At 35.8% G+C, this 17,675-nt stretch overlaps 1 protein-coding gene across 3 annotated transcripts; it reads right to left on the bottom strand.

The window, feature by feature from the left end:
• Positions 1-1,860: 1,860 nt before the first annotated feature.
• On the bottom strand, positions 1,861-15,842 carry PLRG1 (pleiotropic regulator 1). Of its 3 annotated transcripts, none has more exons than XM_004420934.3 (15): positions 15,722-15,842; positions 14,235-14,341; positions 13,057-13,199; positions 12,285-12,338; positions 11,340-11,433; positions 11,042-11,129; positions 9,548-9,649; positions 8,429-8,521; positions 6,210-6,359; positions 6,019-6,120; positions 5,383-5,485; positions 4,313-4,421; positions 3,606-3,745; positions 2,932-3,125; positions 1,861-2,351 (listed from the first exon to the last, which is right to left on the bottom strand). In XM_004420934.3, exons 1-15 carry the CDS (start codon positions 15,728-15,730, stop codon positions 2,292-2,294), a joined length of 1,548 nt encoding a protein of 515 aa, XP_004420991.1. In that variant the 5' UTR covers positions 15,731-15,842; the 3' UTR covers positions 1,861-2,291. The 3 variants fall into 3 exon arrangements, with proteins under 3 accessions (XP_004420991.1, XP_087293631.1, XP_087293630.1); XM_087437505.1 differs by lacking the exon at positions 15,722-15,842 and adding an exon at positions 13,873-13,948 and having other exon boundaries at positions 14,235-14,259; XM_087437504.1 differs by lacking the exons at positions 14,235-14,341; positions 15,722-15,842 and adding an exon at positions 13,877-13,948.
• Positions 15,843-17,675: the final 1,833 nt, after the last annotated feature.

Genomic DNA, 17,675 nt, shown 5'->3' with positions numbered 1-17,675 from the left:
CCAGCAATATTGTATACTTGGAGTTGTTCTTAGGTGGGTAGTATCCTTTCTAAAAGGAGGGAGAAGGCACTGACTATGGAAATGTGTACATGGTCACTGTTGATGGCCCACTTGAGGTATGTGGCCATAAATTAAAAAATGAATCCAGTTAGCACAGATGTTTTCCTCTGGTAACATTTTACAGCTTGAGCGTACATAAGGCATAGACACAGTAAGAGACTTGGGTTTAACCTGGGTTAGGCTTCTGCCAAGTAGGTAAAAAGGGAAGGGCACACGCACAATATTCTGCCTAAAATTTCATGGAGTTCATGAACACATATGGTATATGAACTTTTTCCAAGAGGATTCAAGAATACCATGATACAGGACAGCATGAAGCAGGGAAATGGATTTTCTAAATGCTATTCAGAATGTGATACTTGTGTCTAATAAACACAACAGTTGAAGCTTCGCTAGGCAGGATAACAAGGGCTAGCTTTCTCATCTCCTTGTGCTAGTAATTTCTTCTTGGCCTTTGGGAATGGGACACTATTCACCTCTCTGATTTTTCTTCTGTTAGAAGGCATTTTAGAATCTATGTAGATTAGAATCTATGTATTAGTAGTGTTTTTTTTTTATTTTACAAAATACATGCTTATAGAAAATTAAAACATTATAGAAACATATAAAGCTGATCATAAAAGTTCTCCCATAATTCCACTCCCTCACAAAGCTACTGATAACAATGTGGTGTTACTTCTCCACTACTTTTAGAACAAGTTATTTTACAAAAAATGCTTGCACAACTTTTTTTTATAAGTCAAGTTTAGACATCTTATTAGTCCAGAGACATTTCTCACTCTTAATGGATAGAAATAAACTGCATGAAGGTACCATAATCTATTAAACCAGTCCCTTATTGATAGGATATCTGGGCTAGTTTTAATTACTAAAGAACAAAGGTGCAATGAACTTGCTTGTGTACAATTGTCGGATTCTTCCTATTTGGCAGTTTCCTGGTAATTTCATCTCTAATGAAGCGTTAGCCAAAGAGTTCGAGCATTTTCAGTATACTCTGGAAAACTACCTTCCTAAATGTTGCAACAGTTATACTCCCACTTCAAGCACGCAAGATGGATATACGTATTTTGGAAATGCTTATTTAAAATTATGGTGCAATTTTTTAATTTGAAAAAAACTTTAAATTGATTGTTCTTGTAACTGTGTTTTCTAACTATAGAAAGTGAAGTCTGATAAATCTTCTTGACTGATGGGGAATCAGGACCCTAAGGGCAGGGTTTATAAAACTCGTATTCACCAGGAGCTATAGGTATCAGCAACTTAAATAACACTTTTCTATAAAGTCTTCACCAAGGACTGCAGCTCTTCCTTCCACAGCTTCAAATACCCCCACTGGCATCTGCAGTTATTTCTCCAGGTTTTGATACCTGTATTGTACTCTACTGCTTGTCGAATAAAATCCAAACTCAACACATGAGCTTTCCCCACCACCAACCAGCTGTCCTCGTTACTCAGCTGCAGCATACAATTCTTTGCTTCTGGAAAACACACTTGTACGTCTGGTTTCGTTCACTTTATGCCTCATCATAGAATATCCTTTTCCGTCTCTGCCCTCTCAAGGCTCAGCTCAAGTACCACTCACACTATGAAGTCTTCCATGATCTTCCCCAGGAAATGCACTGGCCTTTTCCGCTGTGCTAGCCCAGCTTTTCACTTGCACCTCTATTACAGTATTTCTATTATCAGCCACTAAACTGGAAGTCTTGGAGGACAAATACATCTTGTCTATTTCCTGAACAGTATCTAGTGCAGAACTTTGCAGAACATGCACTCAAAAACCGTGGAATAAACATACATAAGTTAAATTAAGACTTCAAATCCTTTAATCCCAGTTATTAGTCACAGATACTAGTTTAAAGGATTAAAAAAAAAGACTGCTCCCCTCAAAACATGTCCTACTATGGAAAGCAGTTTTGTAAGTTTAAAAAAAAAGGTGTCTTTTAATAAAACTGAAAAAAAAAATTCTATCTTTAGAATAGCTATGTTCAACACACCTGCAAATGCTTGATAACTGTACCTTACTTCCTAAGATCTCAAATTGTTTATTTTAGAAATAAAAACGTGGGGGAGGGGGCAGTTTATTGTAAAATATGAAGCAACAATGATTCAAGCATGTGAGTTTCTGCTTTATATTCCTAGCCAGAGCACAAAATGACTGGATATCCTCGTCAATGCCAAGCTAAAAAAAAAAAAAAAAAAAAAAATGGAACCACCATGAAGACAATGCCACATTAAAATCTCTTTCTCTTGATAATTTCTGGCTTCCAGCTGACTGGATGAGTTTCTTCTGTCTAAAAACAAAAAAAATAATCAAGTTAAAACAAAGTATTATTAGTTTACTTCATATTTAATAACTTCCTTTCTAACAAAAATAAGGTATCTATTCTAAATTATATTACTTAGCATTATATACTTAGCAGTTCTTTATCAATTTTAGAAATAGTTGACAAACTTGTGGCATTATCTGACTCTAATAAAGGAGAAATGTGTTCACTACAAATTCAGTTTATTGTTTTTCATCTCAAATAAAATTCCTATTTAGATATTATAGTAACACCAAAGCTTATGATTCTAGAATTAATTTGCATAGTAATCTATTTATTTGTTGTTATTCTTAGTGCAAGATTTTCCCCTAACTATAATAAGGAAAGTTGGAATAAAATCAAAACAATCTATGGATTCACCGGCATCAATGAAATCATTACAGAAACCTATGAGCAGATGATAAACTATTCAAGATGATAAATACTTTAATACCATAAAGATTATTTTCCCTTCTGATAATTTCAGTAACTTTAAAATGAGAAACCACTTGCAAAATTGGTATGGCTGATTTATTTTACTTTAAAATGTCTGAAATAGAGAACTTACCGCTGTATCATCCTCTCTGTACACTTTAATGGTTTTATCAGCTTCAGCTGTTAATAACCGACTTTCAGACTGATCAAAAGCACAAGCAAATATTCCTGATTCACTGTCCAAAGACCCAGGCTGCACAGCTGCATGAACTCTCTGGAAATTGTAGCCAGTTCTCCAGTCCCAAAGATGCATAGTGCCATTGTCAGCTTAAAGGGAAAAGATCTAGTTAAATGTGGTGTGTCTTCAACAACTCAGCTTGACAAACATTTATTAAGTACCAACCATTAGCCAAGCACCATGGCAAAACTACAAGTTATAAAGATATATACATCACAGGCACTCAAGTTTCTCTTAATACAGGTGTGTCCACTTCACTTGTGATTAATTCAGAATTGACCATAGATCTCAAAAAGCATCACGAAATGACATCCAATTCTAGAATACACAACTAAACTTTAGGCAATTTCAGGCACAAATCTCTTACCATGTGGGAACTGAAAGAAGGCTCAACTATGAAATATGCTACATGTATTATGAATACACATGAACATTCAAATACACATCATCAGGCAAGTTCTGCTATAATACTTAGGAGTGATGGCTTAGAAATTTTACAAATGTTTACTCATTCACTAAAAGAAAAAATGACAGACTAAAACACATTTATCATAAAAATCTTATTTTACCTCCAGATACAAGCACTCCATCAGAATTTACTGTCAATGTGTTAATAATAGCATTATGACCAGAAAGATTTTGAATGAAACTTCCATCAGGGAATTTCCATTGTTTTATGTTATCTGGAGAACCAGATGCAAATGTGTAACTGAAATAAGATTAAAAAGAATTAATGACAAAGTAAACCAACTTAAGAAAATAATGGATTTTAAAAAGCTTATTAGGGTTGTATTTTGCCTGTGTACTCACTGATCTATGTAGTTTTAGCAAAACATTGTCATACCAAGAGGCTCCACCTCTTTGGATATCCTGACTATAATGTTCATGGTTTCTACTTTTTTCCCCCCTATGTATACTAACTTCTTCCTTAAGAATTAAATTATTCTATGTATATCTCAGCATACAATAACATTTATGTCCAAAACATTAAATCTAGCTACAACTAGCTTTTATTTTGACATGCAGCTTTTAACCATCATATATTCACATTGTCTCATTTGACATTTTAATTTTTCACCATGTAGAAAATGTTCCTCATCTTATATAGGGCATGAAGCAAAATACTACATAAGGAGAATAAAAGAAATGCACGTTCATAAGCGGCACAGGTCTGGAAATGACAGTGGCTAAATAACTACCAAAGTAGCACTAACGTTGGTATATCTGTAGTATACTAAGACTTGAAGAAAGAAGTTAATTAGGAAAATACACTTACTGTCTTGGATGTAGAACAACAGCCCTGACTGATTTTTTGTGATTTGTTAATGTGACTCTTGTTTTTCCAGCCACCAAATCCCATAATCGTATTGTAGTGTCATGGCTTCCTGTAATGAAAACACACACACATCCCCAAAACACAGATCAGGAAAAAGAATGCAAAAGTTAAATAAAATATGAAGTCTTCTTCCATAGACACATATAAACTAAATAAAAGTCATAGCAACTCTTGGCTAATTGCTTTATAGTTCCAAAATTTTAGGTTGATTTTAAACTTAATTCCTAAAAAAAAGTAATAAACACTTGACGCACTGTCAACTAAACAGCTAGAACAAATGCGAATAACAAACAAAACAAATACAGGATGTTATCCCTTAGTGGAGGAGAAAGAAAAAACCATAATGATTTTTTAGTTAATAAAATACATCAACTAAAGGAATTACTTTCTAGTCTTCAAGATCCATTGTTATTAACCTTATTTTAAGCAAAACAAGACTCAAACCAGCTCTAAAGTTATTGGTCTCAGGGTATTTTGTCTTCTAACTTCCGTTTCCTAGACCAGTAATTTTGATACTGTGAAACAGCACTTAATTGTAACTAACAGCATCATTTTCTAATCGGACATTACATGATACTGTATATGACATTCTATGATATGTAAAAAGTATGAAATAAAAACAACCAAATGAAATGTTACCATAATACATTTCAAATGCACAGAGAAACACTGTACACACAATACAAAACAAGAATCATAGTGAATATGAAAAGTACATGTATAGGAGCCGGCCCAGTGGCGCAAGTGGTTAAGTGCGCACGCTCCGCTTCGGCAGCCCAGGGTTCTCAGGTTCGGATCCCGGGTGCGCACCGACGCACCGCTTGTCAAGCCATCCTGTGGCGGCGTCCCATATAAAGTAGAGGAAGATGGGCACAGATGTTAGCTCAGGGCCAATCTTCCTCAAGAAAAAAGGGGAAGATTGGCATTGGATGTTAGCTCAGGGCTAGTCCTCCTCACAAAAAAAAAAGTACATGTATAATCATAATACACTCTGATACGAATATACATACCAGTAATAATCTGTGGTTCTGCAGCTTGACACCTCACTGTAGCAACTGCATTCGTATGGCCAGATAATGTGTGTACGCTGGCTTTAGTTCTCACATCCCAAATCTATAAAAACACAATAGACATACTGGCAAAGAGAACAAGTATTCATATCTCAGGCAGGTAACTGGATCAATTCAAGGCTGGCAATTTACTAGACAACTGTGCCTGAATATAATGAAAGTGTTTAAATGAAAGATAATGATCTGTAAGCTGGCACGGAATGTAGATGGGAAGCAGCTGACAGGGGGGAAAAATGCTAAAAGATCTGGGGACTGAAAGTCTAAAAGTGAGTGTAATGGGACTATTGAATGAAACAGCTAATGGACAACAGTTGTGATAGAATGGAATGTGAGAATGTCACATTTCAGGGGCAGGGCACTCCCAATAATAACCCAATAATAAGTATGGTGAGGCCAGGGAACTGAAGATGAAGGTAGAAAAAATATGCACGTCAAGAAACTGAGGGACTAGGTTATTGGTGTGTTAAGGCAACTATCTTTAATTCTCTGTCAAACCATACTTGACTCCCATATCAAATACGCATAATGTAAGATGCAATACATTTACAGATAAACACCAAGCTCTATTCTATTTACCCGTGCAGTTGAATCTCGACTACAGGTAACTAGCACATCGATTGTTGGGTGCAAATCCAAACCATACACTGCACTTAGATGTCCATGATAGTGCCTTATAACCTAAAAATAAAGCAGGAAACTTAAAATTTCTACAATTGGAAAGAAAAACTGTAGCTCATAATGTTTTAAATCCTTAACTCCAAGCTTACCTTGTTATATTCAAGATCCCAGCATTTGACTTGTTTGTCTTCTCCACAGGAGAACAGGTACGGGCTCCTCGTGCTTACTATCACACCACGCACTGTACTAATGTGTCCCGTTAATGACAGCTTTAATTTGCCACTAGCCAAGTCCCAAATCTGCAATCAAAGAATGTTTAATTTTTCTCCTTGTTGATTATCCCAAAGCAAATTTTTAGAATCTTGATGTTAAAATTAAGTCTTGAAAAAGTGAAAGATACACATACATAAAAATTTAAAAATTCGCACGACTCCCTCACCAAAAATAAAGCAGGGAAAAAATAGAATTAAAAGGCAGGTTCAAACTGGGAAAATATTTGTGATAAAAGGTTAATATTCTTAATATATAAAAGGTATCATTGATAACAAAAGTATGAATACCACATTATTAAATTAGTCAAGAATGGCAACAAGTTGAAAAAAAAAAACCTATGGAAACAACCTAAGCGTCCATCGACGGATAAATAAAGAAAATGTGGTGTATATATACAATGGAATATTATTCAGCCATAAGAGAGAATGAAATCTTGCCATTTGAGACAACATGGATGGACCTTGAGGGCATTATGCTAAGTGAAATACGCCAGACAGAGAAGGACAAATACCATATGATCTCACTTACATGTGGAATCCTAAAAAAACAAAACAAAACACCAAGCTCATCGATACAGAGAACAGAGTGGTGGTTGCCAGAAGCAGAGGGGTGGGGAGTGGGCCAAATGGGTGAAGGGAGTCAAAAGGTACAAACTTCCAGTTATAAAATAAATAAGACATGGGGATGTAATGTACAGCATGGCAACTATGATTAATAATACTGTGTTGCATATCTGAAAGCTGCTAAAAGCTGGATCTTAAAAGTCCTTATCACAAGAAAAAAAAACTCTATAACTATGTACGGTGACTAGACTTATCATGGTGATCATTTTGCAATATACACAAATATCAAATCATTATGTTGTACCCCTGAAACTAATATAATGTTGTATGTCAATTATACCTCAGTAAAAAATTAAATGATTAAAAAAAACTAAAAGTAGCTTTATAAGGTATCAAAAAGATCAACTTCACTATACATTTTGCAGACAGTTTTTAAAAGATTAGATACCATTTCTGCTTATCCTATTAGTAGATATTTTTAAAGATACACAATCAATGTGCTAAAAATGATCCTCTCACACACTGCAAGTATCAATTTACCCATTTTGGAAAATAATTTGTACTTTGGGTGTCAATTTCAAAAATATTTGACCCATTGATTCCATTTCTGGGAATCTATCACAACAAAATAATTTAAAATACAGAAAAAGCTTCAGGCACAAAGATTAATTACAGCATTATCTGTGACAGTGAAAATCATGAAACTAAAAACTTTAATGCCCAACAATACAAAATAGATTATAGAATATCTAAATGATATATTATTATGGAATCATTTGAAAAGATGTTCAATTTTCCACAGGAATATGTCTTCGATATGTTAAGTGAAAAAAAGCAGGGTACAAGATTACCTATCAAGCATGATTTTTAGAAGATACACATTTACACACACAGGAAAAAAGCTCAGAAGAAAACACATTGATCGGGCTGGCCCCGTGGCTTAGCGGTTAGACGCACGCGCTCCGCTACTGGCAGCCCGGGTTCGGATCCCGGGCGTGCACCGAGGCACCGCTTCTCCGGCCATGCTGAGGCCGCGTCCCACATACAGCAACTAGAAGGACGTGCAACTATGACGTACAACTATCTACTGGGGCTTTGAGGGAGGGGGGAAGAAAAAAAGAAAATACATTGATCCATATGCACAGAAATAAATACTAAAAAGAAATGCATTCGAATATCCAACAGTGGTATGGACTCTATGTTTTTTTATACTTCTCTATATTTTCCACATTTTTTGTAGATGACCATGCTTTAATTTTGTAACCAGAGAGGGAAAAAACCCTTATATATTAAGGAAGTAGTGGTAGGTAGTTAGCATGTACTGTTTGGAAAAAACCTGTTTAAATACCACTTTTCAAATAGTTATTTATTTGGAACTTTTAACTAACATAGATAATAAATTTTACTCCATATTCAGATCTAAAATATGAGGGGAACCGTAAGGGCAATTTCCACCAGAGGAAATAACTTAAAACAGATTAAATTTACACGGCAAACACAGTCACGTTTATTTTTTCTTCCTTCCTTATTACCTTTATAGTTCTGTCAGCAGATCCAGTAACAAACCACTGATTTCCAGGTTCCACAGCAATACATCGAACCCAACCAAGATGTCCACTGATCACCTGTATGAAAAAAAAGGTAGAATGGGCAAACTCATTACACACAAGTTAAAGTTTATTCAATTTCAATTCATTACATATAAGTTAAAGTTTCAATTCAAGTTTGAATTGCCCCTCCCCACAGCATCAAATGGTAAGTTTATAAGACTGACAATTAGATTTTTAGAATAAGTATTAAATTATCTTCAATCAGAGAATGGATACACAAATTGTAGTATATCAATACAATGGAATACTACTCAGCAGTAAAAATGAACGCAGTAATACATGCGATGACTCTCAGAGGCATTAAGCTGAGTGAAGAAAGTCAGTCTCAAAACATACATACTGTACCATTCCATTTACATGACTGCTGAAAAGACACAACTGTAGTGATGGAAAACAGATGAATGGTTGCCAGGGGTGAGAAAGGATATGACTACAAAAGAATACCACAGGGATGTTTTTTGAGACAATGGAACTTCTATATCCTAATTGTGGTAGTAGTTACCCAAATCTATATATTTATTAAAGTTTATTAGATCTGTACACCAACAGAAAGTCTATTTTACTGTATGATAATCTAAAAAGTAAAATTTAATATATATATTAAATTATGTGTAGCTGTACTTTCTTATACATACTGTTTATTTTAGACCTGGTACATTCTGAATCATTTTAATTTACTATAATTGAACAGATAATCAGTAGGGCCAAAGAAATGTCCTTATACATTGTTTTTCCCCTGGCTTTCATAATACCTCAAACACTTTTCTAAATTCATTTTATTTGCTCTCTAAATTTAGTAGACTTCTATCAATATTTTATACTGTATTTTATGCAAAATACAAGTATAGCTTTTACTGAAAAAAGTCTCCTTCACAAGGTATCTTTTAAGATAGTCCCAAAGTCCCTTCTCCATCCCTCCCCAGACTACTTTACCACTTCTCATATTCACTCTTTTTCCTCCTGATTCTATTCCTCAGCTCTTGTCAACTGGAAAGCAGTGATCATGTTTCACGTAGTGGAAGAACATCCAGATTCGCTCACCCTGTAGAGTTTCCACGGCGGGTGCCACTGGGGTTTTGGCATTGTAGGGGCTTTTTTAGCCATCAGTGCAGAGTTCTTGGCATTGCCACCCTCCATAACCACCTGGAAATGGAACAGATTACATTATTATTAAAGATATCACTCCAAAGGTTTCGTTTTATCAGTCTAAAAATGGAAATTCAAAGAGGAGATTTATGAAAGCCTTTTTCCTTAAATGAAGAGGGAAGGACAGCTAAAAATGTTTGTATAATTAGAAAACAAGTCTAAGACTTCTAATTAGAACTATATTTTCTGTATGTTAATTTTAATTTTAAAAAGCAATTAAAAAATCTCAAGAGAGGCAGAACAATAGAGTCAAGAGCACGTATCACTGTGCATGGGTTCAAAACCCAGCTCTGCCAATTACTAGCTGACTGACCTTAGGTAAAAATTATGTAACTTCTGTGTCTTATTTGTAAAATGGAAATAACAGCACCTACCTCATACAGTTATTATGAAGATTAACAGAGTAGTAAATGCTCTATGTAAGCTCCTACTACTATTTAAGTGACTCTAAGTAGATTAATGCCATTGCCTTTCATTGTCATATTTTAACATTATTGATTTAATATTGTAAAGGAGAGACTGATAGTCCCTTCTATTTATCTTCCAAAAAAGATATTTCAATACTACTTTAAAAGGTATACTAGTTGATATACCATCTACTATTAGCCTCCATCCACCCAACCAAAAAATACGTAAGCCCATAAAGTTCCTGCCCTTAAGAAGCTGACATTACATCCTCCTAGGGAGGCAGAAAGCCTGGGCAGAGACACCTGCAAATGGAGGCTAAAGAAGAAACGCCGGGGGAGGACAACAGATCCACTCACTTCATAAAGCCAATCAACTGCATAATAAACCGAGGAAGTAAAGCTTGCACTTATTTCAAGTGACAGCATAATAAAAGCAACTGCACATTTTTAGTTATTTTTTTCTATGACTGTTTTCACCAATAACAACAGTTGCTGCCATTTACCTACAAACAGATAAACTTACGTATTTCTAAATGTTCATTCATGAGACACTAGTTGGACATTACAATACTAATAGAACTCAACTCTAACTGTATAAGCCAACTTAAAAGTTTAATTACAAAAGACTTTCATATCTAACACATATTAATACAAGTTTCAGAATAATATTCCTTGCATTTTTAATAGTGGATAATAAAGAGCAACCTCACATTATCATCATCAAAATAAATATTATGTACAATGTGCAAGCAGATACAAAATTAACAAATTTTAAATTCTAAAAAATCTGTCAATTCACTAGCAACTTAAATTTTAGGGGTATGAAATATTAATACTTAGCTTAGGCTGCTATTTACTTTAACAAGGCCAAAGAAAATGTTCATTTCATTAATATTTAAGGTAAGACTTGGGATAAAGGAAGCTAAGGCAACAAGCTCCAAAAGTTAGAACCTGCAGCGTAATCTGACACAGAGAAACTTACCGAAGTCACCCCTGCGGGCTGTGAACGGTCAGAAGCCCCAGAATGTCGGAATTCACCTCCAGCGGCGGCACTACGATTTGCATCAACTCTGAGGCCAAAAAAAACCCCACACATTCTAAGTAATTAATGCCTCTAGTCACGTGTTTTGCAGAACCAACTCTTTACATTTTAAATTTCCATAAGCACTAATAAATGAAAAATGTCACGTAACACATAATTATAAAGAAACAAATTTAAAAATGAGAAAAAATGTGAACAGTGAACTATGCTTTCAAATTTGTAATTAGATATTTCATACCTAGCCTGTGAAGAAGGTAATGCCACAGCTAAGGATTGGGCTGCTGACTCACTTGGCATTCTTTGGATCTTAGTATCTGCTGTCAAAGCAACACCTGTTAAAATAAAAAAAAAAATCAATTCCTTTTTAGTAGCTATCTTTACTTTCATTTACATGCATTTAAAATAAAATACTGGAAGAAAACATACGAAAAAGGAAATGGTGATTATCTCCAGGTGGTGATATTACAAAAATTTTGATTATGTTTTGTATGTCTTCGGCTACTTTTTTACAATACATATCGCTTCACAACACATAACTCAAATCTGATTTAATCACAAGTGCTTTGGTATTAAAAAAGCCCAACACAGTAAAGTTAAATTTCTATTACCTTGGGCTATTACCTTCAGATATAAAAATTTAGTTCCCCAAATAGTAACAGAACATTTCTAAGAGTAAATGCAAATTACTACAAGAAGCACCACTTCGCCTGTACGTTCACCATGGTGAATCCTGTCCTGTAAAATCACTAGAACTTAGACATACTAAACTTCTTGTCCTCCACCCTTTATACTGGCCAATCTACTTGTGTGCCAATTCCTCTACACACACACGTTTCTATCACATCAAACGTTCAGGAAACGTTTCTATCATACCTACTTCTATACTAACACTTCCATCACTTTACATGTCTGTCTAAACTTCCAAATAATAAACTTGTCTTTGCCTGGAGCAGTTTTATTGTCTTTGAATTCCTAACATAGCACCTGAAAAAAATATAGGTGCTTAAGAATGTTTGCTGAATGAATGCATGCGATACTGATTATTATCATCTAAAAAGCTATGCCTAGATGCCTGGCTATTGAGCTTAACTTGTATTTTATAAGCAACGGGAATCATATGATTGGTTATTCATGGAAATCTATGTGACAATAAGACATTTTTAATATGCAACAGCTCACTTACCAGGTCCTGGTGGATATGGATGTGTACCCGTCACCAAATATTCAACTTCTTGTCCTAAAGAAAAAAAGGAAAAGCAAAAGCAAGAAAAAAAACATTAATGGCAAATTTATTTTATATACAAGTATCATCTCTTTTCATGAATTAAATAATATTAAATTATTAGCTGGATTTCTCAAATTTCCCAACTACACCCAAGCCTCAGAAATAAGGTAAGTTGATCATTTTTGTTTTGACTTCTGAAAACCATGTACACAGCTATCTCCTTGACCATTTACTGACATGATGTCAAGAAAGCTTGTGCATTTGCTACATAGCAATGGTGTATAGAGAGGTCATCCTATTGAGTAACAATCCACTCTGGCTTTTCTTCCATGCAAATAGTTTCCCTGTGGAATCTTGGATTATCTTTATTCACTACAATTTCAGTACTTAATATCATCTTTCTGAATTACAGTCAAAATAGATAGATGGTCTACCCACAGGTTAGGAGCTTTTCCTTTAGTCTCCACTGTGAGCTTCTCTATATCCTAAGAAGTTCTGCTATTATTATACTACCACTTTTTTATGTTGTATAAGAAAAAGTCCACCAACCAATAATCTCACTCACTACTTCAATGAGGAAATCTAGACTTCCATTATAATACTGGTACAGCTATTAAATAGAATATGGCTTTAATTAATCCTGCCAGGAGGGGCACTAATAAGACGTTTCACATTTCTATTTTTAAAATTCACATGTAAGTCCTGACATTTCAGACAACGCCATACTCACCTTGATTGGCAGGATACTGTTTATGACCATACGAATCTGATGTATTCTGAGGGCCCTTTTCTTTAAAATTTTCTTTTGAAGTAGGCATATGCAACACAGGACCATACTCATTACGCAGCTTGATTGCCATTTTTCGTTTGTGACTATTTAAAAATTACAAACATGAAGAATGTATCTTTGAGTACTTTAAACATATTCACCAATGTAAATATACTCACAGATAGCCAGGAAACAAGTACTTAAATAGTTTAAATTTGCCTAATCATGTAGAAAAAGTTTCTATTATGATTTTAAAGTTAAAGAGATTTTAAAAAGCTCAAAATTTCCAAGTGCATTTCCACACTTTTGTTCACAATCCACCACTTAGTATTCATTAAGTCTAAGTAATATTTCAGTTTGTTAACCAATAAATATAAAATCTTTCATGATGAGTTATCAAGGGTCTGATTTAAAAATATATAGAAACTAATATATCCTTTAAAAAAACCTCAAAGTCAATAAACTTTCCGTCAAATGTCTAAATATAAAAATATAGTAAAAGCTTCCACAGAAATGTTTACTGGATGTGTATCTAAAAGAGTCAGTTAGAACTAATCAAAGTACTTACTTCAATATTTTAAAAAGAAATGCACTTATTATATTACTTTTAAGAATAGTCTACCTTATAAATTAAATATATATGCTTGTTTGAGGAACTAAGCAGATTTTAATAGAAGGTAAAGGACAAAGAAGGAACACTGCACATAATGCAATCCCAGACTGGAGCTGGAGATGTAGAACCAAAAATGTGCCACCACTCAAAAATCTTCACCATACTAACGAGAAAAGATGGGAGTAGAGGTACTGGCCAGGTACAATTTCAGCTCAGCAAGGCTCTGAGAGCAGCGGGAAGCTGAAAGCACATACAAAGTGATTGATTATAAAATATAACACCTAGAAGGGACTCTCCTAATTACTGGGTATTTGTAAAATGCAATTAATTAATGGGAGTTTTACTGTAAAAGATAAGGCCAAAAAAAGTTAAATCAGCATAAATTATGCCCAAACACCACTCATTATTGAATAGATATCCTATGTTAGTATTACTCACTAATCTTTAAAGTTCCCCCTCTCCCTGCTCTCTTCCCCCAATATTAGAAGTTTAAATATTCTAGCAATTGAAAAGGAACTACACCTACCTCTCTTCATCCAAAGGCACAGGCTTTCCATTATCAGCTACAAACATGTCATGGGTCCTCTTCAGTGACCTGAACACAAGTGTGTGCACAGAATGTTTCTGTACCTCCTAGAAAGAAACAGTGTAATTATATATCTAGCTACAAATTACATACATTGTAACCTAAATTAAAGTCAAATTAGTTATACACGTTACATGTTAAAATATGCAAAAAACTTCGTACCACTCACCACAGCTATTTGCAGCAAACTATAGGAGTCAAGTTCAGGGAAGAGGAGGAAGCTCCTCTTTGGCCAGAGCCCCAGGTATACCAACTGAGTGATGCCTGAGATTAGTCATTTACTCAATAAATATTTACTGAGCTCCTACTACGTGTCTGGCAGGTACTGTGTTAGAAGCTATCAAGAGAATGATGAAAAGGCAGTCATGGTCCCTGTGCTCAAGAGGAAACAGACAAATAAAAATAAGCAAAATAACTCCACATTTTGATAAGTGCTATGAAGGAAACAAGCAAGGGGCTGAGACAGACAACAGAGGAAGAACTTAGGATAGTTATGAAAAATCTCTCTGAGGTGATATTTAAGCAGAAAGAGGAAGTCAGCCTTGCACAGAATAGAAAACAATCCAGGCAGAGAGAAAAGGTGATGTACAAAGGTATTCAGTAAATGAAAAAATGCTGGGAGCTGTGCAGTTATATATGTTCGCTGGGAGGGCGGGTTGTGATGCAAGATGAGGTTACAAGGGTAGACAAGGTCCAGATCAGGTAAGCTTTTTTAGACCATTGCAACAATCTGTAATTTTGCTCTAGTAACATAAGGCCAGTAAAAGGTTTTAAGCAAGAAAAGCATGACCAACGTATATTTTAAACAGATTAATTTATGGGGGGAGGGGAGTACAAAAATGGAAGCAAGGAGACCAGCTGGGAGCTACTGCACCAGTCCAGGAGAAAGATGATGTTGGTCTGAATTAAGGTGACGACAGCAGGTATGGACAAGAATCAAGAAATATTTCTGAGATAAGACAAGGCCTGCTAATAGAATGGTTGTTCAAGCTAAGGAAAACTGCAAAAGTTTAAGAATGGCAGATTTTCCTGGGGAAGGGCTGAACTAAGACACAATGTGAACATCAGAGACGACCGTCAGTCTCTTGGGACACAGAATCACTGACACTACCCCGCAGGGGGCGAGTACCCGCAGTGGAACATCAACAGAAGTCCTGCCTCCGAGGACAGTGCCCAGCTCCAGTGCCCAAGGATCAAATGAGGACGGGAGGAATTATCTCAGGCTTCCCGCCAGGACGGAACCTCCAACTCGTGCTCTCATCCAGCCTCTCCCACCTGAAGAAGAGACTCCCCGGCCTCGGCCAAACAGGCTCCCCTCGCAGCCTCTACTCTCCCCAGACTCCCAACACCCTCGATCCACAAAGCCCGCCGCCAAAGAAAAACAGTCCAGAAATAAACTACTCCTAACCACCCAAGCATCACTTTACCTCCACCATGACGCTGCTGTGTATCTCGCTGCTCCCGCAGAAAAGAAACACTAACCAACGCAGAAACCGCCGCCACAACTGCGCAGCCCCTTCCGGAATCGGGCGCCCCGGCGCCGGATGTGACGCAACTCCGTGCACGCGCGCTATTGGCCCACAGGCCTTCTGGCGGCGAGAGGCGGGTCTTTCTCCTCGGGCCGCCTCTAGGGCGGAGTCTCGGGACTGGAAAGCGGAAGCTCCTGGAATGTATGGGTCGAAGGGTTTACTCTCCTCTTTGAAGAGTTTTTGAGACGACGTTTTTTTGCCTTACTCTCAGCCTTAATTGTTTCGGTTTAGGGGTGTAGTTTGTGCTGTGTTCCCCAGAGATTAATGCTTTTTCTTCATAGAACCTCAGGAATCAGTTCTAGGTCTGGAGAGAGCAAACCTCCGTCAGCCGTAAGGCTTTTCCACCGTCTTGCCCTCTTTGGGGGTTGCCTCCGCGATTTATGTCGCCTGAGTCCACTATTTGGCTAAACTTGACTGGACGCATTTGGACGCCTTTGTAGCCTTAATGCCTAAAAACAATCCCACTGACACTGTCCACTAAACACTTGTTGAGTGACTGTTGCAGAATAGTTGTTTCAATTTGAGAAATTTTGTAAAAGAATTTTAACAGCATATGACAAAATCCAAAATTTATTTTCCACTAATAGATTTTTTTTTCCCTAATCTCTCAAAACTGCATAACTCTTGGCTATTTCCTAGTTGTCTGCTGATTAACGTGGCTTCAACAATGCCAGGGTATAGCTTTTCTGGTGTAAGAAAGATACAACTGAAGACTTCCGCCATTTTTATTCATACACATCCTGGTGCCAAAGTGTTGGTATTTTGCTTTGTTTCCTATCCAGGTAAACTCTGCAGTTTGTGATCAATCCTGTCCGATTATTTTTCTATGTAAAAACAAAAATTGATGGAGTTGAACGTTTGCAAACTTGAATAGACAAACATTTCACTGGATCTGCTTGATCCTTAACCATAACCAATTCAACTCATCTTGTCCCCAGAGCATACTGCATATACTTTATGGGGGGGAAATTTATCAGAAGTATAGCTTTGTGAATTGATAATCTTATTTAGAAATTTAATACTTTTTAATTCATTAAAAACATTAAGGTCATGTTTCTACTTGAAAAATACAGCCATCTCTGATTTTGAGGGTGAGTTTGGCTTAAGAACTGATTTTCTGTAACTGATTTTCTGATGATAGGCCTTGCAAGGAAATGCCATAATTATAAAATATATACTTGGGAAACTGAATCATATTGTAACTTACCTATAGATAGTAATAACTATACAAAAGAACATGATTTTAAATAGCAATGAAGTTATAGAAATGTAAGCAAGATTCTAATATATCTAAGGCAATATAATAACTATCTAGTTGGGCCTATTAACTTGTTAGTTAATCCTGAAAAAAATTTATAAGCCCAAACTCATAAAATAATTGTAATAATTGAGGTAAATTGCACTAGATTATGCTCCTTTTAAAAAGCTCCCGTGAATCTACAAAATTATATTATCTACTTGCATGTTTTGGATAGATAGAGCTTAGTGACCCTAGTTATCTCAGGGATCCGTGAATTACGTATATTGTAATTCATGTAATTACGTATATTGCAAATTTTTTTATATATATAAAAACCTGAATTTTTTTCTGGTGAAGAGATCTGTAGATTTCTTTGGATTCATAAAAGGATCCAGGAACCAAAACAGGTTAAGAATCCCTGTCCTGGCAGACACCGAGAGCTGCCTTATTTGAGCAGTAGGGGTCACTGCTGCTCTTCATAAGAGTAGGAGGATTGTCCCCAGAGCAGGCATGGTGACTAATTTATTAATGTAAATATTATTAAGTCTATTTGTGTGAAAACAATAGTACAAATTTTAAGGAAGTCCTCCTTTCATTGGTTAAGCTACTTTC

The sequence above is a fragment of the Ceratotherium simum genome, chromosome 12, assembly GCF_057802395.1.
Source record: "Ceratotherium simum simum isolate JZ-2026a chromosome 12, ASM5780239v1, whole genome shotgun sequence".
In the NCBI taxonomy this organism is placed as follows: Eukaryota; Metazoa; Chordata; class Mammalia; order Perissodactyla; family Rhinocerotidae; genus Ceratotherium; species Ceratotherium simum.
Note: the sequence above shows the minus strand (reverse complement) of the source record. Positions and strands in the feature narration are given on the sequence as shown.